The sequence below is a fragment of the Chamaea fasciata genome, unplaced genomic scaffold, assembly GCF_029207755.1.
Source record: "Chamaea fasciata isolate MVZ Bird 193981 ecotype frontalis unplaced genomic scaffold, bChaFas1.0.hap1 SCAF_26, whole genome shotgun sequence".
In the NCBI taxonomy this organism is placed as follows: domain Eukaryota; kingdom Metazoa; phylum Chordata; class Aves; order Passeriformes; family Sylviidae; genus Chamaea; species Chamaea fasciata.
The window spans coordinates 593,924-619,904 of NW_027094111.1; the positions used below are offsets into that span (position 1 = coordinate 593,924).

Genomic DNA, 25,981 nt, shown 5'->3' on the forward strand with positions numbered 1-25,981 from the left:
GCTGCAGCCCTGTGAGCAGGGCCCCTCTGCATTGCTGACAAGCCGTGAGCGACCCCAGAGCAGCAGCAGAGCTCCAGCTGTCTATCAGGCTCCCACATGACCAGTTTGAATGAGTTCAAAGTGAATTACACATCCCCCTTTCCCGGCTGTTGGGACATGGGTTGAAGCAGGACCGTGAAAATCAAGTAACTCCTGAAGTGACTTTCACCTCCAAAGATATGTAAGTTTTATGAATTCCAACAATAAAGTCATTTCCCAGCAAAGAAGGGTTCTGCCAGCACAGCAGCATTTTCTGAGTGTGTTATTCAGCAGGACGGAGCTGCTCAGAAGGGAAACTCCTGCAAGGGGAAGGAGAAAACGTGGACTGGAATGTGTGAGCCCCAGCAGCTCATCAGTGAGGAGCTGGTTCTCAGATGTCAAGCACCAGGGCACCACGGGTTCATTAAACCTGAATGACACCTCCAGCTCTGATACCCCCAACCCAGGGGAAAAGGAAATCCCTGCATCTCCCTACAGCCTGTTTTCGGGGCTCAGCCGTAGCAGGGAAGCCTTTAAAAACAATAAAACCCGATGGAAATAATGGAGACCTGCTGCTGTCAGGGGGGTTCTGGACCAAGCCCAGGAGCAGAGGGCCTGGGAGGTTTTATTTGCCTCCCACGGAGCACCAGAAGGAGACCTGGGAAGGCAGGGCAGCAGCGGGAGAAGGGCTCTCCCCCAGCACAGCCAGGGAGCCCAGACAGGAGGTGAGGCTCGGCAGCAGCAGCTCTGCCAACTCAAGGAAACGTCAGGGTCTGGAGAATTTCCTCACGTGTTTCCAATGTGTTTTTTATGCATTTTATTGCTCATCTGCCATGCAGATCAAAAACGCTGGAGGGATTCCAACTATTTCACAGAGAATCTCACACTCCAGGCTGGCTGCAGCCCCAAAGCCTGAGTTTCTTCACTTGAAATAGCGCCCAGTGTTATTTTGGGCTGTGACCTGAGCGCGGAAGCCCACGGGGACCCCGGCAGGGAGCGGCTCCAGCTGCCGGAGGATGCCCGCGCCGGGCCGGTGCCAGCGCGGGGCTCGGGCTGCCGACGCACAGCCCCGGCAGCTCCTCGTCAGGCCACAAGAAAACCCTGCCCGCGATCACAGAGCCTGCCCTGCCGCCCCACGAGGGGCGTGGGGGGCTCAGCCCTGCGCGGAAAGGGCTGCAAGTCCTGGCAGGACCAGCGCAGCGAGCCGGGGGCTTTGTGCTGGAAACAGCCGGGATTCTTTTATCTGGCAGCAGGAACCACCACCCCTCTATCTGATAAACCCATTTGTTAAACAGAGATGAAACGAGCAGAAATACTTGAGATCAAGGTAACGAAATCCCAGAGGAGCAGAGGGACTCAAGGCTCTGCTCAGGCCCGTCCCAGTGATCTGGAAGAGCAGGAAGACTGACCAGAAAGCAAATGGAATTCCTGAGCGGGGGCTGCAGCCTCCCCTGACCCCCCCCAGCCTCGGCCCCTCCACGTGGGAGTTGTGGGGGGACGGGGAATGAGCTCAGCACCATCAGGTCACCCGACAGCGCCCGAGGAAATTACGGGCTGACACGAGCCGGTGGTGGAGCTTATAAATTCTGGAAGGCCAGCTGTTTCCATAGGATGCTCACAAGCAAGACCAGAGAACAATGGCTAAATTTATTCCCCAGTTCTTTCTGAAAGGGAAAAAGCCTCTTCCTTCCTTCTAATTGAAATACTCACTTTCTACTACAAGCTCTTTTTTTCTGGGCAGTTGCTTTTCCACTTACTCAAGAGCTACCAACATTTTAAAATCACAAGCTTGTCCTTTCCTTCCCCTTTATTTCCACACCCAAAATACCTCAATCCTCTCTATCACAACAATCACACAGCTGACTGGCAGGATCTCCCTGCTATTTTGGGGACATGGATAGACTCGTTCCTCCTTTGGCAGCACAGACAAATCCTGCCTCTCGTGCTCCACAGAACACTCTCTCCTGGAGACATCCCCTGCTCCACTCACAGCACACCCACAAAGGAACCCGAGGTTTTCACGGGTGTGACAGAAGGGTCCGGAGAGCCCCTGCAGCCCCAGTGCCTTCCCTGCTCTGCCTCTTCCAGGTGGGACCCCCAGCAGAAATCAAAGCTGGAGCTTGGGAACAAGTTCAGCTCCAGTGGAAACCCAGCTGATACTTTTCATCCAGAGAGATTTGTCATCCAGTGTCTCCAAAGCTGACAAATCTGGAGTCAGAACAGAGATTTCCCAAGTCCTGTCCTATCCCAAAAACATACAGCTTGTGCCAGGGATGACCATCGTTGCCCTTGCTCTGCCCTTCTGCCACCAGTTATTGTGGAGAGGAACATGAGTCCATCTCCCCAGCACCAAAAGCACCTTCAGGATCATTCCTGGTGTGGGTATGGGCTGGATAAGACACTAAGGGGACGTTCTTCTTCAAAATGGGACCAGAGCACCAGTCAGAAGGAACAAAGGGATTTATCTGCAATGAAATCACTGGGATTGACCCCTTGGAGATGTCCCTGCAAGCCCAACCTCTGATCTGAGCAGGGATGACATGAGAGCAACTAGAACAGAGCTCAGCAAGAGAAAAAACACCGAGATCCCGGTACCAAAGTGAGTGTGCCACAGGGACCTGGGGGTCCCCACGTGCCACTCACCCCGCAGTCCTTACAGGGAGGAAGGAAGTGCTAGAGTTCACTACTTCAAGGGGAAAACACCTGCCCACCAAACCCAGCACCAGTGAGGTAACACCAGCAGGGCTTCAGCCTCTGCTAGAGTCCATGTTCCCTCCCTTCCACGGAGCTTCAGCTCCTCTCAGGCAGCAGCACTGACAATTACAAACCTAAGATGGGGACTGGAACATGCCAGAGAGATTCGTGCAGTTTCCTTGCTCAAAAAAGAAGCTGCAGAGCTCATTCTTCCAGGCTGGCTTCAGACAAACTGGGAGAAGCTGCTGGCTGGAGCTGCACTGCAGGGAAGGGAGAGGAGAGGAGGCTGGCAGGAGGAGGGGCTCGGTGCCACGCGAGGAATTTTACTCTGATGGCAAAAAAGAAGCTGCTGCTCTAATCCAGCTCAGTGGATGTAGGCGAGCCGTGGCAGAGAGCGGGCAGGGGACGGAGCAGGGAGGAGGCCAGAGGGAAGTGCTGCTGGCTGTGCCACGTTCCTGCGCCGGAGCCTTGCGGAGCAGCCGGAGCTGCTACCGCAGCAGCCATTGATTTTTCAGAGGTCGATACTCCACTCCCACAGATCTCCTCGGCAGGAGCTTTAATCACATCTCCTGCTCCTACCCTGTGCCACCCCTCCTTCTCTTCCCCCTCCAAATAAAATAAAGTAAAATATATTAAAAATAAAAAAAAAATTTAAAAAAAGAAAAAGGGAGGGCGAGGGGGCTTCCCTCCCCCTCCGAGCGTGGAGCAGACGAACAAATCTCATCTTCTCCGTCTTTGGAGAGCAGAGATGCAGAGCTGTGGTTGCAGCACGAAGTAGAGAAGGAGTAACATGATTCATCCACAGAACAAGATGTCGCTGGAGGGAGAACCCGCCATGTGGAAGGGCAGCATTCCCACCCAGAACGTGCTGGGCCCTTGCGCAGGAGCCCGGGAGATGCAACAGCAAAACCCCACGCAGGAGTTCCCATTTAACCCTTCGGAGGCTGCTCGGCTGGTAAAAAGTACTCCCAGCTTTTCACAAACGTTGCTACAACATCAAACATCCAGGGCAGCACGAAAATTCCAAATTCTTCCGCGCAGGGCAGTGTCACTTCAGCTGTCCCAGAAGCTGTCCCGTCCATCCAGCACAAAAGGGTGACACCTGCAGCTCCCGCCGCAATACTGACCCCAAAAGAAGCTGCAGGAGGATCCTGGGCACAGGAAGAACATGGCAGCAGCAGAGGATGCTCTCACTGGATTTCTGGAAGCCGTGGGGATGCAGGGATGTCCAAGCCATCAGTGGGAAAGGTTGGCCTTGGAGAGGCAGGTGCAGGAGGGAAATGCCTTGGCTGACAGACCTGTTTATTCCGAGAGCTTTTGTTTTCCCTCCACAGGTTTTCACGTCTCCTCATCCAAGTCTGAGGACAAACCCCAGCTCACACAGAATCATGGAGGAGGCAGGAAGTTCCCCTTCCAGTGCCAGACACGCGGATATTCCCATTCCCCAGCTTCTCTGGAAGGCGCTTTCCAGGCTCATGTTCCACACGCTGAGACTCCAAAGCATTTAGTCATCCCAGCATGTGACTGTGCCACCACGCCAACCACCCCAGCCAGGGCGGGCAAAGGGAAGCAGCAAAGGCAAGAGGCTGAAATTATCATAAAATTTAAAAGCCCCCTGTTCAGGCAACACTCTAGATTTTAAGGTAAATCAGCTTTTAGTATTCTCATCAGCATCTGAAACAATTAACAGTGACAGGATCAAATTCTAAAAAAGCAGGAGGAAGATTTTAGAACAGAAGAAGAGTTCTAAGGTCTCAGGCATTTGCAAGTGTGGGGCTCAGTCTGGACAGAAGGGAAGAGGATGGGGATCAAACGTCCAACGTCAGACTCACGAGAGGCTCCTTCGCCCTTTAAAGGGAGTCCAGTGACACCAAGCCAGCAGCAAGAAGGAAGTGAAAGCCTCATTTCCCTGGCCTGCAGCACGAGCTGCTCGTGAGCAGGGGCTGAAGGGGCATGGGAGCGGCTCCACACCCCACAGAGACACGTGTGGGAGAGCAGGGAGCTCTGCCTGGCATCCCAGAGCAGGACTGGCCACCAGTGCTGGTCACCCAGTGCTCCAGCACTGCCTGGGATCCCAGAGCTCGGCCCTGTCCCGTTCCGGCACCGCCTGGGATCCCAGAGCTCGGCCCTGTCCCGTTCCAGCACTGCCCGGGATCCCAGAGCTCGGCCCTGTCCCGTTCCAGCACTGCCCACAGTCCCGGACCAGCACTGCCCACAGTCCCGGACCAGCACTGCCCACAGTCCCAGACCAGCACTGACCCCAGTCCCAGACCAGTACGGCCCACAGTCCCGGACCAGCACTGCCCACAATCCCAGACCAGCACTGCCCATAGTCCCGGACCAGCACTGACCCCAGTCCCAGACCAGCACTGACCCCAGTCCCGGACCAGCACTGCCCACAGTCCCGGACCAGCACTGCCCACAGTCCCGGACCAGCACTGACCCCAGTCCCAGACCGGCACTGACCCCAGTCCCAGACCAGCACTGACCCCAGTCCCGGACCAGCACTGCCCACAGTCCCGGACCAGCACTGCCCACAGTCCCGGACCAGCACTGCCCACAGTCCCGGACCAGCACTGCCCACAGTCCCGGACCAGCACTGACCCCAGACCCGGACCAGCACTGACCCCAGTCCCGGACCAGCACTGCCCACAGTCCCGGACCAGCACTGACCCCAGACCCGGACCAGCACTGACCCCAGTCCCAGACCAGCACTGCCCACAGTCCCGGACCAGCACTGACCACAGTCCCAGACCAGCACTGACCACAGTCCCGGACCAGCACTGACCCCAGTCCCGGACCAGCAATGACCACAGTCCCAGACCAGCACTGCCCACAGTCCCAGACCAGCACTGCCCACAGTCCCGGAGCAGCACTGACCCCAGTCCCAGACCAGCACTGCCCACAGTCCCAGACCAGCACTGCCCACAGTCCCGGAGCAGCACTGACCCCAGTCCCAGACCAGCACTGACCCCAGTCCCGGAGCAGCACTGACCCCAGTCCCAGACCAGCACTGCCCACAGTCCCAGACCAGCACTGCCCACAGTCCCGGAGCAGCACTGACCCCAGTCCCAGACCAGCACTGACCCCAGTCCCGGAGCAGCACTGACCCCAGTCCCAGACCAGCACTGCCCACAGTCCCAGACCAGCACTGCCCACAGTCCCAGACCAGCACTGACCCCAGTCCCAGACCAGCACTGCCCACAGTCCCAGACCAGCACTGCCCACAGTCCCAGTGCAGCACTGACCCCAGTCCCGGACCAGCACTGACCCCAGTCCCGGACCAGCACTGACCCCAGTCCCGGACCAGCACTGACCCCAGTCCCAGACCAGCACTGCCCACAGTCCCAGACCAGCACTGCCCACAGTCCCAGACCAGCACTGCCCACAGTCCCAGACCAGCACTGCCCACAGTCCCGGAGCAGCACTGACCCCAGTCCCAGACCAGCACTGCCCACAGTCCCAGTGCAGCACTGACCCCAGTCCCGGACCAGCACTGCCCACAGTCCCAGACCAGCACTGACCCCAGTCCCGGACCAGCACTGACCCCAGTCCCGGACCAGCACTGACCCCAGTCCCGGACCAGCACTGACCCCAGCCCCGGACCAGCAGTGCCCACCCCGCAGCCGTGTCCTGTCCCAGCTCCAGCCCTGCTCTGCCTCCCCAAACCCGGCCCGGGGCAGCCACAGCCCTGGGCAGGCCCAGCGTGGAGCCCAGGGAAGGGCTGGGCTTTGGGGAATGCGAGGCAGGCGCAGGCAGGAAGCTGAGCTGAGCTGCGCTGCTCTGGACCAGAATAGAAACAGGAAACGAGCCCGGCGTGAGCGCAGCGGCTCCTGCAGCGGCTCCCCAGGGATGCTCAGTGCGGAGCCCCCCGGGCGGGGTTCCCCCTGCACAGGGTGGGATCAGCTCCCTGCAGACCCCAGGAAGGGCTGGAGGAGAGAGAAGAGCCACATGGACACACAGCAGAGCAGCCCTGGGGCGCGGCCGGCTGGGAGAGGTGTCACTGGAGCAGCTCTGGAGATGCTCTCCACAGTTAACAAAACATCAACCACAAAAACTTGGAAAAAAGGGCACAGCCTTCTCAGTGAACCATGCAGGAATGGTGCCCAAGAAAACCTTGGGCAGAGGAGCACTGAACAAGGAAAAATACATTTTTTTAACTTTTGCTGCCAGCACAACCTGGGATAAAACCCTTCAGATGGCACAAACTGGAATGCAGGATCGGCACTGCCAGCGCTCCAGGCGCTCCTGGGGGAGGCCTCGGGGTGCTGGTGCCTTCATCTGCATATCCACTGTGCCGCCCTGCTTTGAAATGCACACACTGCTAATCCCTCTCCTAAGGCAGGCAATAGGACAAGCTCAAAAGGCCAAACACAAACCAAACAGAAGCAGGAAGTCCCACATGGAAAGAGAAAAAAGGAGAGGGGGGAAAAAAAAAGGTTTGAAGTGACCAGCAGATTCAACTGTAAAAGAGTCTTTCTCCCTGCCCCCTGGAAAAGTTGTCAAAATTATTCGTTTTAAACGGAAATTTTAAGGAAACAGGCTGCCTCCCTCCCTCCAAGGCAGCTCTGACAGTTTTTTGCTGCGTTTCAGCCTGTTGCATTGATTATTTCCAGGTCAGGGGACACAGCTGACAGAGCTCAACTTTATTCCACTACAAGCCCTCCCAGAGCAGCTGAAATGGCCATTTGGGAAGAATGGAAAATCCAAGTGGTGCTTCCTGACAACCTCCAGTGTCCAAACTCAGTAACTGCTGGACTGAGGGAGAGAATCAAACCAAAACCAGCCCACAACTGCTGGGGACGTTCACTGACGAGCTTTTTCTGCCAAAGCTCTGCAGCCTCATTCCTCTCCCCACCCAACAAAACCCAGTTTTCTTAAATCCACACTGCAAAGACCCAAGGCCAGAACCCACATCCAGGAATGAAGCATGCATCAGGAATATTTTCAGTCGGTTAAAATCCTTTCTGCCAGTGATAGGACACTTTTCGGATCAAAATTCATAGATAAACGAGAGTGAAACACAACTAAATAAACAAAACAGTTTCCCAATAGTGCAAAATAGCAAAATGCTGAGGTTAAAACTATTCCCACTCCACAACAAGATGAAAATAAACCGCCCAGGACAGGGAGGGGTTTCTCCCCCAGGCTCACCAGTACTCTGACCAAACTAAGGACATTCTGGGGTGGGAATTCCATAATTTTTGCCCCGACTGCCCACTATGCTGCCACAAAAATTCAAACATAACCTCGCTGTGTCAGGACCTCCAAACCCCTGCCACAGTCTGTCCTCCTGGTATATGAATGGCTTTGGGAGCCAACCTGGAAGCTCAAACAGCAGAGATGCCAACTTCTGTGGCCGGGAAGGAAGGAACAGCCTGGAGGGAACCCCTGCCTCACGCTCCACATCCATCCCAAGGACATCAAGAGCTCCTCCAAGGCAGCCCATGAGACAGAGACTGGGGCAAGGAAAAACCTGGCCCGTGTTCCATAATGAGAGAGAAAATCCCTCCCAACAAACCTGAAACTCCAGAGAACTCTGCAGCAGAGCTGACCTGCAGCCCAAGGCCAAACGGATGTCCCAGCACCCAACCTGCTGCCCCCAGAGCTGCCACCAGCAGCTTCCATGGAAGTGATTACCTGGAGATGCCTGACTCCTTCGGCCTCAAAATCCACGACTCAAAAGTTTAAGGCACCAAATAAACTGGATACAACTCTCCAGGAATTTATTTTTTTCTTTTGCTAAGGAGAAGAAACTAGGGAATCTCCTGGGAGAAACAGACCTATCCCAAGGATTACTATTCCTCTATTACACCCAGACACAAAAGACTGCACTTCACTTCTCCTGTGCAGTCGCAATCTAAGTTTAGTTTGGCTGCAATCCTGACGGAGACTCCCCGGGGAAGCAGGGAATTTGACAGAGAAATTCCTCAGCCCGCCTGCCACAGGAAGGGAGAGCAGCCAGGACACCGACAGGGAGGCAGGGCGGCTCAAAAGGCACCGGGGAGCCCCTCCGAGCTCAGGAGAAAGCTCAGTCAGTGACACAGCAACCGTGACTGGGGAGGGATCCTGACGGCCCCACCCAGGACGACCCACAGGACGTTCCTCAGGCAGATCCCACAAACCCACAGGGGCTGAACAACCTGACAATGCCCCTGCCAGGAGACCAGCACCTCCTGAAAGGGCGAGGGACCGGCCAAAGGGATATTCCCCCTTTATCGCTCAGAATCCCAACGCGAACAGTGACGCACAGGATCAATGCGTAAAGGCCAAGGACTCGTGAAGGCACTGGGCACGTGAATTTAACACTTCCCCAGAACCTAAAAAGCAGGAACCTCCTTTTCCTGCTGGGGCTGATCTGTGTGTAATTAAGGATGATGCATGGCGTGATTTGCCCCAATTCCAGGATACCCAGTGAGCTTTTCCACAGCACCCACCAGGCCTGGGAAAGGGCTCAGGACTCCGTAATAAAATTAAAAGCCCACAAACAAACTCTGCTCCTCTAAGTCATCCATAATGGCAAAACAGGGATCTGGGAATCCTCCTGAGCAGTATAAAACTTTCTCAACTAGACAGACTGAGCAATATCAGGAAGATAAAAAGAAATTGATAGTGCCCTTCCATGGAGCTCTTGCATTCCTGAGCATCCCCAGGCCAAACTCGGTGCAGGAGATTGATCACTGCAAACTGAAACGTGGATTTGGCTGCCAGCATCCCAGAGATGCTGCCTTCCACACCCCACAGCAGGCCGGTCTGAAGCCTCTCTCAGCTGGTGCTGTTCTTGTCCTCCAGGACCCCAAAGAGACAACCAGGAATTATGGAAGATGTACAAGTGTCTTTTTTTTTTTTTCCATTTTTCGCCTACTAAGGAAGAGAAAGGCCAAAAATACACCAGGGTTGGGCGAGCTAAATTTCTTAAATGCAAATTATTTGGTGGTGAAGCCAGGAAAACCAGATATTCCCTTGTTTCTAGGTTCCTCCACTCCTGCAGCTGAGATGGGTTTCTTTTCTTAGACTACTCGGGAGAAGGGACAACTTGAAAAGGGCCAAATATATTTAACCACAAGGTATAAAACAAACTCCCACTTGGTGCTGAGAAGGAGCCACTTCTCAAAGCCTCGCTACTAATTCCTATAATCCGAGTCAGAGGGATCAGTAGGATTCAGGAAGGCTCCATCAGCAGTGCCTCTGAAAGGGCTTCCCACCGTTCTGAGCTACAGCAATTCCTTCAATTACTTCAGTGCCTTCACTTCTCCTGTGCTCCTCGCCAGAAGATGGGTCACATGGAAGAACTTGTGGAGAGGCAGAGTGGAAAGAAACATGCTATTTAAAAGGATTTTTTTTTTTTCCCCAGGCCTCAGAACGAATTAAATCTTTGTAATCAGGGTCCAAAAGGCAAAAAAAAAAAAAAAAAAAAAAAAAAAAGAAGAAGAGGAAAGAAAAAGCAACAACCCACAACAACTCCCATTAGGTGGTCAGAACTAGAATCACTTTATGTTTTGGGTGACAATTTGTACCCACGATCCGAAGGAATTATTTCAAGGGGCTCATAACAAAGCTGTTCTCATTGCTGGGAGCAAAAATAACTCAGCTCTACACACAGCTCACTCCTCTGGCCAATCCAGCTGCAGCTCCCAGCACTGACTTAGCCAGTGGCTAAACAAAAAAATAAAAGCTCACTCACTTCCTACTGGTTAGAACAAAAGTTACCAGCAAAACTGGAACTCAGCAGCTCCAAACTTTTCTTCCAAGCCAGAGGCACAGACCAACTCGTGCGAGCTAACCCAAACTTTCAACCCTTCTCCGTTTTCTTGATGTTTTAACACAAAATTAAACTACTCTGGCCCAAAACCCGCTGGAACACTGGGCACTAACCTCATCCCCAACTGGTGACTGCACATTCAGATTTAAGATGCCAAAGAAAATACAATTCTCCATTTGACAAGGAAGGAGCTACATGGGCCTGATCTTCCTCACTCCAGACACCAATCACTTTGTCTTTTTCACCCGCTGGTCAGTCAGACTGGACCAGAGAAGCTTAAATCAGCAGCAGAAGGATCCAACGAGACAGAAAGGCAGTGGTGCCCCAGGGCCAACCACCAGTGCCACAGCGGGCCAAGGAACAGGGAAATAAGTTAAAAAAGAGGATTTTCCCCAGAGGCCAGGGCCTAGTCTGCCAGCAGTCAGGTACTTCAGACGCTGCACACGGAATTAACTGCTTTAGGCGGAACCTGCAGACCAGAGCACTCAGGGTTAAACTTCCCTCTCAAATCCATTACTTTTGTAAATTACATTCAATCTCCAGTGGGAAGCCAGAAGCTAATGACTTAGTAAAAAGCCCAGGCAGCCTCCATCGTTCCCATTTCCAGGTGGAATAGCACCAGTGCTCATTTCTCCCGCTGTGCTCCTGATTGCCCTCGGCCCAGGCCCCACTCACCGGCAGGCTGGAAGGTCTGGACTGAAGATTCAAGTTCATGTCTTCTTGCCCTTTACTGGAAGCCATTGAGGGGGCAGAGGACGCCTGGGACCCAAATGAGTCTTGAGATAACTCCTGAAACATCAACAAACACGCAAATCAGAAGTCACAAATGGGAACGCAGTAAAGCCTCTGCTGGAATCGCTCTGGGATATTCTCACACTGTGGCACATTTACGTCCCCTTGGTGACATTTGCCCAAAACTGGAGGTGAGAGCCAGGACTGAAAGCCAGCACACACAGACACTGCCTGACTGCTGTCACAGCTGGGAGCACAGGGCCAGGGCCGTGACAGAGCAGCCGTGCTCCAGCTCTCCCTCATCATCCCTGGAGATCACGGGCTGTCCTGGCTCTGCCCCCGCTGCCTCTTCACCTTCACCACCCCAGCCTGGCTCCAAGCACCTCACTACACGAACAAGCCCATTAAACCCTTCCCCTTCCCAGCGGCCGCCCTGGCAGCGTCGCGGCGTCTGCTGAGAGGTCCCAGCTCCGCTCCTCCTCCCCAAAGCCCACCTTAACTTTTGCCGGTTCCCTGCGGGAGACACCCCAGCTCTGACCGCTCTGCCCACGCAGCTCTCCGCGCGCGATTAACCGCTTTTACCGCACGGGACGGAGGGTTTGCCCCGGCATTTCTCCCAACGCGACCCGCAGAAGGCAGCGGGCAGCCCTACCTGAGGCGGGGGGAAGCGCTGCTGGGCGTAGGCCGAGGGCGGCTGCGGCGGCTGCGCCGGCGGGTACGACGAGGAGGGCTGGGGCAGCGCCGAGCCCGCGGGCGGCTGCGCCTGCTGCTGCTGCTGCTGCTGCTGGTACGGCGCCTGCTGCTGCTGCTGCGGGTACGGGGGCTGGCCCTGGCCGTGCTGCGGGGCCGGGGGCTGCTGCGGGTACGGGCTGGGGGGCTGCTGATGGGGCGGCTGCTGAGGCTGCTGCGGGTAGGGCGGCTGCGCCCCGGCCGCGGGCTGAGCCGCCGGCTGCGCCTGCTGCTGGTACGAGGGCTGCGAGTGAGCGGGCTGGGACGGAGGCTGCTGCGGGTAGGGAGGCTGCTGCTGCTGCGGGTGAGGGCTCTGCTGGTTGTAGTAGGGGGTCTGGCTCTGCTGCCCGTACGCGCCGGGGCCCTGCTGCCCGTACGGAGGCATCTGCGGAGGGAGAGATGGAGAGGCACCAGTCACAACGGGACTTCCCACAAAGGGACTTCTCACACACACACACACACACAGAGGTTCTGCTCCAGAAGCAGAAACTCAGGAACTTGTGCAGAGCAGCGATGCACTGGAAATGCCACTACCTACGTACGTCCTGGACAACAGCAGAAGTTGCTCGTGTGTGACATTATTCTTGGCAGTAACCAAGTTTTAACAGGCATCACAGCTAAGTGTTATGGGGTCCCTATCTGACCACCCTTCAACAAAAGTAACGTTGAAAGGAAAGACTGCCTGCTCCAACAACAACAACAACAACAAAAATTGCTTTTTGAATCCTGCAAACAGTCCAGCAGGCGCCACTTGGATCATGTAATGAGCCAAAACTGACCTGGAGTCATTTCTTGTGCAAAGAACAGCTGTGTCTCTAACACAGCACAGCAGAAAGAGGATCTCCCTCCCCTGCTATTTGTTTTTCCCTTGCTGGATCCACTGCTCCGCCACCGCCTCTCTCGGAGGCAAGGATTCCCCAGGGTACGGATCCCACCTGGGAAATGCCATTTTACCCCAACATTTACCGACCCAGCCTGGCTGGGGGGTCACGGCTCTTTGGCTGCCCAGCCGTGCCAGGCTGTGGGAGCTGTACCTGTTGCGCATACGAGATGCTGCCCATGGTGCTCTGCGTCCTGCCCTGCATGCCCATGGGGTATCTCTGGGGGGCCTGGGGCCCGTAGGGCTGCCCGGGGTAGCCGTGGCCCTGCTGCGGCCCCGCCTGCGGCCCCTGCTGCGTGTAGGGGTTGTTCCCTCCGTAGGGCTGAGGCCTCATCTTCCCCATCTGATCCATCGGGCTCGACGGCTGCAAGGCAACGTGGGACACGTCAGGGACATCAGGAATCGTTCCTTCAAACGGCACAGCTCCCCAAAAACCCCCGGCAGAAAGCTCGGGCAGCTCGGCGCCCAGGAGAGGCTGGGCTGCCGCTTCCTAGGTGCTGAACCCCAGAGTTCCCTTTGGAATTACAGCAGGACTCCTGCTGCCCCTTCCAAAGCCACCAATCCACCAAGAACAAGCCCAGTGAGAAGTCATTTAATGCTGACACCTCTCCCGCGGCCAGACGGGGAAGAAGGGGGGAAGGATCATCAAGAAAAATCAATTATCAGTGTAAGTGGCTTTTCCCCATTGTAGGTAGTAGTTTAATGTCCAGATATTCCACAACAAGGTAAATTCAGGCTGAAAATTTAAATATTCACAAGAAGCACTGCTTCTTTCACGTATAACAAGGTCTCCCAAAACACTGCAGGCTGTTAATTTACACTTATGCATTTCAATTAATGCACACTGATGTAGTAACACTGGGCAGTGCTGCCGACATCCAGTCTTCAAGACTGCAGTTTCATTTTTCAGTATTTTTTTTACATGTGCTTTGTGTCTGCTACCTTTTGGAGAAGAAAGAGTTTCTAAATCAAATTTATTCAGATGCACGTAAAAAAAAAAAAAAAATTGTCAGCCTCAAAAGTCAGGTCCCTGAGCTTTAGAGCAGAGACAATGAGATGAGTGAAGAAACGCAACTTTCCTTGGACTTACTCATCTGTGCTACCCCTGCCTGGAGCCAAGATTCAGGAACAGTCAATCGAATTTCCTGAAAACACTATAAACCTCAACACTATAAAACCTCAAAAGAGGGCTTTTTCACCTCGGCAGCAATTCCCCCTCTAAAGCAAGGGCTGCTCTGTGGTGGTGACCTCTAAATGAATCCCAGCGCAGTCCTTAACCTCCATTCCTTGGACCGAATGGGAATCCTCCCCTGAGCTCCTGGTGACCTAACTAATCCCGATTAGATGTTTTCCACAGATCACCATGACAATGGACTCTCTATTGCACCATCCCTCCCTGCCACCCCTGCGGTGGTGTTTGCGCAGACCCACCCTCCCTTGCCGAGCTCAGGTGCTTGAGGAGTGGCCCTACAGGTCTGCACAAGCAAACCTCACACGCAGCTCAGGCTGGAAACCCCAGAGAATCCCAGAGCGGGACTGCACTGATGTCTGCAGAATCCACCCCTCTTAGGGGGGAAAACAAAGTTCTTGCAGTATGCTGCACTTGAGAAAAGCCTTCCCCAGCAGCCAGCACAGCTTGGAGCCCCAGCACACATTTGTGTGGCCAGCTGTCTGTGCAGAGCGGCTGCCAGGGAGGCTGGGCCCCAGGCAGCAGCGAGCACAGGGACACCACGGGCAGCCCGTGGGGCTCTGCTGAGCGGGGACGGCAGGAAAAGCCCCACTGCTGGAGAGGGACAGGCTGCTGGAGAGGGACAGGCTGCTGGCTCCCAGGAAACTCGTGCCAATGTGGCACAAATCGATGGAGAGCAAAGTGCAGGTGCTCTGCTCTGCCCCAGCTCAGGGCGCCCAGGGAATCTGCCAGGCTGGAAGGGATCCGCAAGGGTCCAGCCCTTAGCCCTGCACAGGACACCCAGAGTCACATCCTGTGCCTGAGGGCGTCTCCCAGATGCTCCCGGAGCTCTGGCAGGCTCAGGAAAGCCAACCCCTCTGCGAGCAGGGCATTTGCCACCCTGGGGAAGCTGTTCCCAGCCGATCCCGTGCGCTCCCTGCATTTTGGATTTGGGATGCCCTCCCAGCCTCAGCTGTGCTGGATGTTCCCATTCTCGGCCACACTGACGCCAAACCAACCCTGAACAAGTTTTAGTCCATGTTTTATGCCCAAGCCATCAGAGATGCTGCTGCTGGGGAGTAACAGGGCAGAGGCTGCAGACTCGCAGGCCGCCCCAGATCCCTGCCCCGGGAACACCCTGGAGAACACGCCAGGCACCCACAGGGTCTGTGCCAGCCCCATTCATGGGGCAGAAAAGAGGTCTTTGAAGGCTCTGGTGGAACCCTCAGAGCCGCAGGGCCTCAGCCCTGAACGGAGCTCCCATATACCCGAAAAGATGCAAATCGTGTTGACATCTCCCCAGCAATTGTCCCTGATGCTTCCCAAGTCCCGCCTTGTGGGTGTCCCCTGGCAGTACTGACATCTTCTCCCTGCCCACAGTATCTCCTCTGGTAGGTAAGAACGGGGCCAGCAGGAGCTTTCCCAGCCCCTGGCCTTTGACTTCAGCCTGCCCTCACCACCCCCAAGCACTCACATCCTTCCTTCCACCTGACAAAGTGCAACTTTGGGGTTACTGACTGAATACTTCAGCATCTTTTCCGTTTGTTACTCGCTTCCTCCTGGCTGTAACTCACCTTTGCAGCCCTCTACCAAGGGCAGCTTTTTGGGTTTTTTTTTTTTAACTATTTTTTTTTTTCCAAATACACTCACACCACATGCTGCCACCCCTGCACTGATTTTCCTGTCTGTGGTCACCCACAAGACTAACCATCTCTCCAGGGAGGAGAAAACAAGGTGAAGACTCACTTTTCCATGACTCCTACAGGAAGCATGACAACTACTAAAAAACTTCCCAGAAACATTTGGAATTGTTTATGCAGCCATTAGGAAAAAAAGAAAAAAAATTAAAATAAAAATAATAATAAAAAAAGATAGAGAAAAGAAAAAACCCAAAACACAAACCCCAAACATCTTTCCAGGATGTGACCAAGTCGTCACCCTGCTCAGCGTAGGAGGGCACGACGTGCCTCAAGCTGCCACCCTTCCACCAGGCCCCAGCACAGAGAGGGTGCTAAAAACAAACACTGAGAGCATCTAGACTGCAGCCTTACGGATAAAATTCCATCACCAGGAGGAATGCAAACGCCAATTAATCCCTAATGAAGGAATTACTTCGTACACACACTCCTGACTCGTAGCAAGGCTAATTTGTGCTCCCCGGGGTTGCCCTGCACATCTCAAACGCTACCATGTGTTGTTTCTTCCTTCAAAATATCCCGTTCATTCAGAATATCCCACACGCCCCCATAGCTGATGGGGCTCCAGCTGCTCTGGACTCGGCGCTGCGGCTGCGGCTCAGCCAGCCATCGGGAGGCTGCCTTGAATCTGCTGCCCCAAAACCCTTTCACTGGGGATCTGAACTCCACGTGCCGCGAGAGAAGAGCCAAGCTGAAACGCAGGGACTGATCCAAGGGCTGCAGTGAGGAGCAGAGGCTGCACAGTTCCTCTGCACACCCGAGTGAGACGGGAACGCGTCAGGGGAAACACGGAAACACCGAACCCCCACCGCAAAGGGCTGGAAATTCTTCCCGGGGCTGATACATGGGAAATCCTTTCAATAGGAAACCACAGGAGTAGATTACTGTGATTACACTTCAAAAGCAAAGGCCCTGCCACAGAGAGACATAATTGAGAGAAAGTGTTGCTCCTTGATCACTGAAGTCCAGACCCCCTGCTTCCACCTCCCTGCATTCACAGAAATTGCCTCTATTCTCCCTCAATCCCACTATCTCGGCTGTTGTGTAACACCAGCAAGTACCACAACTCCACAAAACATTGTCCAACTTCCAAAAACAAAGTCGTGTGGTTTGGTGTGTAAAGAGAGTGACCCTAAGCCGAGCTCCAGAGAAACTGCAGAGCTTTGGGGGTGATTTAAGATAGTTCTAGACCAAGAGTTTGTAACAGCAAGCCCAGAGTGAGCTTAAAACTGCTGAGTTCAAAAGCTCTTCAAATCACTTTGTGTGATGTGAAGGGTGTCAGGCCCCTCTAACGAGGCAGTGCAGTGAAACCAGCTCTTCTTCCAAACAACTCCGGGGTTTTTCCGCAAGAAACAAAAAAAGCCTTAAGCAGACAAGAGGATTCCGTGAGCAATTCTTTTCAGATTTTGTCCGGTGGAAGAGAAATTTGGCCTCTTGAATGAATAGCTTGGTTAAATTGGAGAGGACTTGCTCTTGGTCCTGTCAGGAAAACGAGTAAAGGGAAGAGGCAAATCCCACTCTGGAAGCAAGAGCCAAACCCTCCACAGCTGTGCAGAAAAACGGGATTCTGACTTTCCCCATCACCTTATTATGTATTTATATTTTACTGGGCCCGGGGAAGAAAAGGAGGGAGAGTCATTTACCGAACTCTCCAGTTTCAAACCAGCGTCATTCAATTATTGGCAAACGTGGGTGCTGGCCACAATTGCTTTCTTCAGCTGCTCCCCTTGATCCCCCGCCCAAAGAAAATAAGAAGGCTGAAAAAGTAAGAAAAAAGCCCTAAGCTCTCACGTTGGCTTTGAAATCTTTTCCTGACCAGCTCCGTCGTCCGTTTTTTTGATAAAAAAATAATAAAAGGCATTCCTGCCTGTTTAACTGAGAGAAGCCCTAATTGATTCCCACAGTCATTAACCTGCATTTTACCTCGGAGAGTGGTAGTTAAGGAAGTCGGCACTGCTATTTATAACTCATCTCAAATTGAGGGCAGACTGCCTAAAATCTAACACATCCCAGCTGTACTCCTGTTTGAACTGGGGCCAAGGGAATTTTTTAAAGCAATCTTGGCACTGAATGAATGACACCAACAGTACGAGCGCGTGTGGTTGTGTTGTGGTGACGTAGCGCTGGAGGTGGAAGGGGACGGGGGGGCCGCTCTCCGTAATCCCTCTCCCAAAGCCCAGCTCAGCCCCGAGCCGGAGCCGCCCACCCAGAACCAAACACAGGAAACGTCTTTTCCTGTGCAACGCCTTCGAGTGAGAAGCACATGGCTAATCTGCATAAAAGCAAAAGCCACGCCGCTCCTGCCAGGAAGGTTGCGCTCGGAATCCCTGGCCACGGAGCCGCCGGCTGCGAGGGCTTGGAGCCGCGCCGGGAATGCCGGCGAGGGCCGGGAACAGACGGGAAGGACCCCGGCAGCAGCAGCAGCCATTGTCTGCCTGCCCAGCGCTGGTACAAGGAGCAGCCTGCGGAAGGCAGAGCGAGGCGCCGGCTGCTCCCCGGCCACCCCAGAGCGCAGGGGGAAGCGGCGGGGCCGGGCTGATGCTGAGCAGCACCAGGGATGCCGAACACGTACCACAGCTCAGGGACAAACTGCTCCCCTCCCCAGCCTGCAGCCCCAGGGCTCCTCACTGCGCTGGGGCAAGTGGGTCTTGTACAAGAGGGACGAGGGATTGGACCTCCCACCTCTAAACCCTCGAACTCTGCCCCTTCTCCACGTTCCAAGGGCACTGCGAGAGCACTAAAGCCCCGAGCAAGACGAGCCCCAGCTCCCGGGGATGCCGGGTGTGATGGCCCCGGCTCACAAAGCACAGGGCTCGCGAACAGTGGGAAACACAGGGAGGCGTTGCCCAAGGCTGGCACGAAGCCCTGGGGATCCACCAAAACCAGCCAGGCTGTGGTGATTCCACAGCTGACGGCAGCAGCTCCTCTCCTGCCAAAGCACAACCGCGGCCGATCCACAACATCACCAGGACACAACTAACGGGGACGGGGGACACAAACAGCACCCAAGGGGCAGCGCAGGAGGCTCCAGCAAACCCGAGCTGGTCACTCGTGTTGGCACAGCCGCCACTCCCACACCCATCTGTGCCTTCCAAACCCCCCAAAGGCGACTCCAACTCCTGCACAAGGGGAGCAATGACCACAAACCAACAAGCGTCCTCATTCAGGAGCAATCCCAGCTCACCTTCCAGTGGGGAACTCTCACCTGCTCTATTTAAGGTACCACTGGCTGTGCTGAGGTCAACACCCCGGCCTGAACTCGCTGCCTTTTATAGCCCGGGTCACGCTCCCGTGCCTCTCGGCTTTTATAGAGGGACAGAAAGGGCTCAGGGGAAGCTGAAGTTAAAATAAAGATCCTCCGGCAGGACGTGGAGATGCCCCCAAAAGAAAACACCCAGAAAACCCACGGTAATAAACAGTCCATGAGGTGTATCCACCACCTCACTGGCACGGTTGAAACAACGAGCCCGTTTCTCCGAGAATTAGCGCCACAGAAATGTACAGTTCCTTTTTTTGCTTCTCCCCTCCCTTTTTAAACTTGAGAAACCCACCGACTTCCTCCGGTCCCTCAGCACAGGCCGGGCAGACACCGAGCCCACGCCGGCCCTGCCCAGCTTCCTCGAGGGCAGCCCCAGCACTCTGGGAACCCCACTCCATTCAGGAAGCAGGTGGGATGCTCTGACTCACACCCATGAGCCTGGAGTGCCAAAACCTGACTTCTGGAACACAGTTCAGGGTTACAAATGCTCATCCCTTGGAAACGGGCAGGGCAAATCCATTTTTACATAAGCTGCAGAAAAGTAAAACTCCTCCCTCGCCCCCACAAATCCCAGAACCTGACTTGGATCTGGACACACAACCAGGAGGTGATGGATCACCATCTCATTAGCTATGGCCAATGCAGGTTAAAGTTTGGCTGTCAAAACAAACGACCTCTGCTCCACAGTTTCAGTTCTGCAACCGGAAAGAGCCTGGTCTTTCTTCTGACTTTTCCCAGTAGGTCAGAGTTTGACCCAAGACACTTTCTATTCCTCTAAACCTCTGCTAACACCCCGACCTCAGAACAAGCTCATGACACCAACACAGAAGGAGAACAGGACTCCTGCCTTACCTCAGCCACCTGCTTCTATCTGGAGCTCCTGCAAAGCTGGAATCTGCCCTGCTCTATGTTTATCCTCTCCTTGACCATTCATTTCATCACTTTCTTTGGGGAGATCTGCTGAAAACCCAGATCCTGAGCTGCAGCAGTGGAAGGAAGATGAGTGAGTTTCTCCCAGCAGCCATCCTGTGACCTGTATCTCCCTGCTAAACACAATCCAGTAATTACCCATTAACATTTCTCAGCAAGAGCCCAGTCCACACATCTCAGAGGACTTTCCAAAGCACGGCTCTTACTGATATTCTTCTAATTGATTAAAACTGACCAGAGTTTTGATTACAGGATGTGTCACCATGGAACATCTCATTCCTGAAAGAAGTCAACCAGCAGAAGATGATGTGGTGGGGAAGTGAAATGAGAGTCACCCCTCGCTGGAAATAACCCAGCAGCAGCACAGCGTTCACGCCCAATACCAGCAGAGTTGTGTTGTTTTTTATTTCATTAAGAAATAGAGGGTGGGAGGGCGCCAAGCCTGCAACAAGCACCACGATGGTTCCTCACAGACACCTCTCCTGTCTGCAGGCTCAGCACATCCCTGTGGGAACAGCACAAGGGATCCCCCACGCCCGAGAACCAGCAACAACCAGAGGACTCATTCCCTCTCCCTCCATCTCAACTGCTTACACCATGGCAGGACATTCTGACAAACACCATCCACTGATTTAATTGCAGTCAAAATTAACTAAGGATTGTGATTACTGTACAATAGCTGATGACCAGTGAAGATTTCAGGCACTTCCCAGGCAGCTGGGGTCAGGTGATGCAGTTTGCTGTTCAGACTGTGCGATCCCTCTACAATTTCTACATCATTTCCCCAATATTTCAACTTGCATCCGAAATACAATCTCCTTCTATCCAAAGAACAAGGTAAGGAGCCATCTATCCCTCACTGTCAGGCTTCAATTCACTTTACAAGCACATTACTGAACCAGCTCGCCCCAGGATTCCCCAAGTGCCGCTGCTGACTCCACCCAAAACTCCAAGAAACACCAAGATGTGAAGAAAACTGCGCCCGAGCTCCGTGGGAGATGATCCCAAGGAACATGTGATCCTTGTAATGAGGTGCTGCTCCTTTTAAGATGGAAAGAAACTTCCTTCCTGAATATTAAATCAGGCTTTAAGTTCAGCCAACCTCCTACTTCTGCTCTAATGAACTGGAGGCAAGTCAACAAAAAGACTTCTGCTCCAACGTCTCGTTACAGCCCGGCTTCCAGGCTGCACGGAGCAACCCAGCTCCTGCTGCACCACAGCAATGGCCAACAGCAAGCCAGAAAAAAAGCGGGAGGAGGAAGGGCTGGGGTGGAAGAGCAGGATTACACTCGGTGTCACCACTGCTCCAGTGATCTCACTCCAAGGAGCACGAGAGCAGCTGTTCCACATCACCAGCCAGTCCCAAAATATTTGCTCGAAAACCTGAAAGGGCTCCAGGTGCCCCGTGAACACATTCAGACACGGCAACCTGCGGCAGACTTCAGCCATCCAGCAAATTCCCTGTAACCCCTGCCTCCTTTAAAACAAGCCCCGCTGATCTCATGGACAGATGTCTTTTGCTACTGAACACGAGGGATGTTTCCCAAAACTGGAGGGCTGAAGAAAGAGCCAACACAAGGGCTCACTGGAGTTTACTTTCTAGAATAAGGGTAGTTTCATCAATTCACTAAAAGCCTCTTCTGCACAGAAATCTGAGGGTGCTGGTGCACACGGGATTGGATAAGACACCTCCAGCACAGCCTCCTGGGTTCCTTTCTAAGAACGCTTTCCCGATAAATCTTCATCTGTAAAATGCAGCAGCACAGGTTTCTACCCACTTGTGTGTCTGAAAGCTCCATCTGTATTTGAATATCTCATCACTTTGCAAATTCATCTCATTTGACACAGAACGAACAGTGGCTGAACAGACCCAACTGGCCAGGCAGACTCCCGTGACCCCTTCCCACGCCGGGCTGGGCACTCCTGGGGAGCCTCCAGCACCAGCTCAGGGCTCTGAACAGCCCCACCTCTCCCACCACACACGGCACCTCGAGGGAGGAGGACACAGCCACGCTGATGCTCGGAGAGCTGCAGGTCCTGGAGGCGCCTCATCCTCTCCACAGCCTCCGCAGGAGCTGCGTGTCGGGGCCTGCAGCCGCTCCAAGCCATGGCTCAGCACCGCTCAGCCTCTCCCCCGCTCCTGCAGAACGACTGAATTCACCCAAAAGCCTGTGTTATGGAAGACCAAAACCATCTGAGGTTGGGATGACCCTGTGGAAGACAGGCAACCCCAGCCTGTGCCAACACAACCTCCTGTGCTCCATCATTCTCGCCTCCAGCCTAGGATGGACTCTCAGGGCTCCAGAGTGGACATCACCCGGCCCTGGGATGGGGGAACGCGGGCCAGGAGCTCTAAGAGCCCCAGGGCACAGCCCTGTCCCAGCCAGGAGGTGGGATCAGCATCACTGATTACCCCAGGAGACCCCCAAACACACCCTGGGGACAGGGGCTGCCACCACACCCCGTGCCTGGCTCTGCCCCCAGCGCGGCTGTCACCTCCGCAGGAAATCCCAAACCCCTCCCACCACTCCCGACCCCGGGTGCTCCCTATCCGACATGAAACAAGGTGGCAAAGCTTTGTTTTCCCAATAGGAAACAGAAAAGTTACTGTATTTCCCTTGTCATTACAGCAGCTGAGAAATTTGGGCGCTATTTTTGTGGATTTTAGCGAGCCTTCTCTTATTTTAGCCTTCAAACTCAACCTTCAAGCCTCCACTTCAGCTCCACGGAACCAAAAATATTTCAAATTGCAGTAATGACAAGTTACCATCTGCATTTACTGAGGATGGGCCCGGTAACTTTACAGCAAAGCCACAACCAGTCTCCAGTATTTACACCCAGAGGAGCTATTTGCATCCAGCGAGGCAGGGCTGTCGTGCCTGCCTGGGGAAGAGGAGGCTGGGGGAGATGGAAAGTCTACGTGGGCAAGGCACTTGGAGCTGCAGCCAAGGCAGCTCCAGACAGCGGGGAAGACTCTCCTGGAGCCTTCACCAAGCCAAGGCTGCTGTCCTCAGTGACACAAGGCCCCCGCTACGTAAAAATACTAATAATTTTCTTTATTTTTTAAAGCCCACCAGGCCTCGCTTACAGTAATTTTTGAAGCCTGGTTCTGTTGCCCCACGCTCACTCCCGTCCTTGGGCTTTTATTTCATCTCCATCCAGAAAAAATACAGCTTTCTTTGCAGGCAGAATGAACAAGGTGGGGAGTTGCTCAGCGAGTTGAGGAGTGTGTGCTGGCAGCTGGGGAGAGGAGACAAGAATCCCCGACTGTGCCAATGCCATGGGGGCAGGAGGAACAGCCAACGCTGCAAAGCCTCCACTGGTTCCAGGAACAGGTAGAACAAGAAACCGTAAGACAACTCATATGGGGAGAGCAAGGTGAGACAGGAGTGTACCTTGACAGCAGTGACACCTCCGAAGAGTTCATTGCCATTTCCAGAGGGATCGGGACAAAGCCCTCCCGAACTGTGCCCCTCGCTCCGCGGCAGCGGCACTTCCAGCACCCTCACAGGCACCACCAAGGCCAGGAAACCCGTGCTCGGAGGCTCAGCAGCACATCCCACTGCCTCTGCTGCCTTCCCAACGCCCTGGCTCAGTTATTCCCCGAGCAGGGGCAGCAGACTGAGCAGCTCGCCCCGAGGAGAAGGCCGGGAAGGGTTAAGGGCCAGAACACAGCTGAAAACCAAGGAGCACTCCATTGCTCCGGGATGCTTCATACAACACTAATCACTTCATCTGATTTTAATTCCTGACACCGAATCAGCATATAGCTTTTCAAAGGAAATCTTGTCCCAGATTGCAAGGTAATCAATCACAATTAACGTGGAAAGCAGCTTTTGCAACACCACCATGGCCTGCGAGCGGGGCAGGCAGGACAGGGAAGGGGCTCGCAAACATCTGTCAAGTACAGGCAGGCAGGATCATTTGGGACAGGACTGCTCTGTCACTGGGCTTCTTGCTTCTCCTGCAGTGCACGACCTGAGAAAGAGCGGGTTCTGCGCCAACGCTCTCCCTCCCCAGCAGTGTGCCCTGTGCCAGGGGAGCCACATTCTCCCCACAGGCTGCTGGAAACCACACTTCCATCAGAGGGACTTTTCCTTAAACCAGAGAAAATGGTCAAGAGGATGGTGCCAGACTCTCTTTAGTGGTGACGGTGACAGGACAAAGGGCCATGGCCATAAAATAAAACACAAGATCCACCCCAGCATGAGGAAGAACTTCTCCCCATGAGGGTGGCAGGGCCCTGAACAGCTGCCCAGGGAGGGCTGGAGTGTCCCTCCGCAGGGACATCCCAAACCCACCCGGGGTGTCCCTGTGCCACCTGCCCCAGGTGACCCAGCCTGGGCACTGGGACATCTCCAGAGCTCCCTTCCAAGCTGCGACCCTGTGAAAACTGTTCTAGGTGTAAGCCCATGGCCAGAGAGAAATTCTGATGCAGCAGCGAGGGCGTTACCCTGGATCCTGAGATGGTTTGGAGCACCTCTGTGCCACCTGCAGGGTGCAGGGCCAGGGAAAGGCTTCAAACCACAGAAAACTCCTCCTCCAAGCCTCGCTGCTCTGCCACAACAACCTGAAAGATACTTTGATACTTAAGTGCCTCCTATCAAAGAACCGTCCCATTATCCACATACAATTTAAAAAGAATTAATGTTCAACTTGGCCACCTGCAGCAGCTGCCCCAAGTCCTTCCCAGGTGATCCAAAGCTCTGCAGTCACCACAGGTGCCCCACAGAACAGTGAGTGAGTGAGTTTGGGGTTTTTTATAATGAAATAACACCCCCCCTCCCGCAGGCAGTGCAGGGGCAGGGCTGCAGAGACAACACGTGCAGCCACAGCAGATAAAAAAGGCACTTTCCGCAGCATGTGATCACTCAGTAAACTGGCCTTGAATGGGAAGGCTCTTCCTTGATTAGCCATGCAAACCCCAAAGCCAAAGATAATTTAAAGAGGAAAGAAACTCAAGTTGTAACGAATTCCAGCACTTGCACCGTTTCACCGGATCTCCTGCACGCAGGTAAGAACTTCTGCTGAAAGCCTTTCACAAGGAGCAGGCTGAGGGGAGAGCACCTCTAGCCTGGCACTGGTTTAATTATTTACACAGAGTTAATGAGTAGCAGACTCTGCTCCTAAACTCGCACAGGGTGCATAGTCCTACAGTCGTTTGGACTTTCAATCCACCCTCGGACTGTTAGGAAGTACAAAACCTGAAACAAGCCTCCAGGAAGGATCCCGGAGAGCAGAGCGAGCCCAGGACCCTGGCAGAGTTCAGGAGGCAAAGCAGGACAGCCCAACCCCTCCAACACAATTCCCACAGTAACCTGGAGGCGAAGGGAGACATTTTGCCACATCACCAGAGAGTTTCCCTCAAGGAAAGGGGGACAGGCACGAAGCCACACGGTTAGGGGCAGGTTACTGAGCACTCCTGCCTCTGCTCTCCGCACCTGGAGGGACCAGGACAGGAGACACTCAACCAAGGTGATCTGAGCTGGAATATTTTCCCTGATGTCCAAAGCACTGGGACACAGAGGCAGCCGCTGTGCTCAGGTGTGGCCGATCCTGCCCTGGAGCAGGACTGGGGGGCTTGGTGACCTTCCCAATTCCCCCCAGACCTCTGCTCAACAGGGAAACCATCACCACCGCACAGACAACGCAGGCAGGGGTCCCACGGCGAGCCCGGTCGGGGAGCACAGCGCACACTGCACCTTCCCCTCGGCAGAGCGATCCAACTGAGCGCTGAAACCCAAAGCAGAATGGCCATTTCCAGAGCAGCTGCCTCCCCGTGCAGGTGCCCACAGGGCAGGAGGCCTGGCCTGGGCAGGGGGAGCGGAGCACAGCCCCAGACCCCCAGCACCCTGCAGGTGTTTGCCAACATTCCTGCCCGCAGGCAGGCTGCCAGGACTGCTGACACCAGAAGGGAAATGGGGATTTTCAGGGCTTCTCTTAGTCAAACCTGGATGAAATTTCCCAAGTGAGTGGAGGGGAGGAAAGTTCTTTAACCCATTCACCCTCCCCAGGGGGGAAGAGCCCTCCCAACTTCAGGATTTTTTTTTTTTTTTTGAGAAGAGTCACAGGATGTCTAAGGATGGAAAACCTTAAGTGGCAGAAAGTCAGG

General features: G+C 54.3%; 1 protein-coding gene across 2 annotated transcripts in view; it reads right to left on the reverse strand.

The window, feature by feature from the left end:
• The window catches only part of ARID1A (AT-rich interaction domain 1A), a 53,867-nt gene that overhangs the window by 19,414 nt on the left and 8,472 nt on the right, over positions 1-25,981 (reverse strand). For both annotated transcript variants that reach the window (XM_066204678.1, XM_066204677.1), the window contains exons 2-4: positions 12,970-13,179; positions 11,859-12,320; positions 11,150-11,263 (exon numbers count right to left, since the gene is read on the reverse strand). In XM_066204678.1, coding sequence (XP_066060775.1) covers positions 11,150-11,263; positions 11,859-12,320; positions 12,970-13,179 — 786 coding nt within the window. The remainder of the gene's footprint in view (positions 1-11,149; positions 11,264-11,858; positions 12,321-12,969; positions 13,180-25,981) is intronic.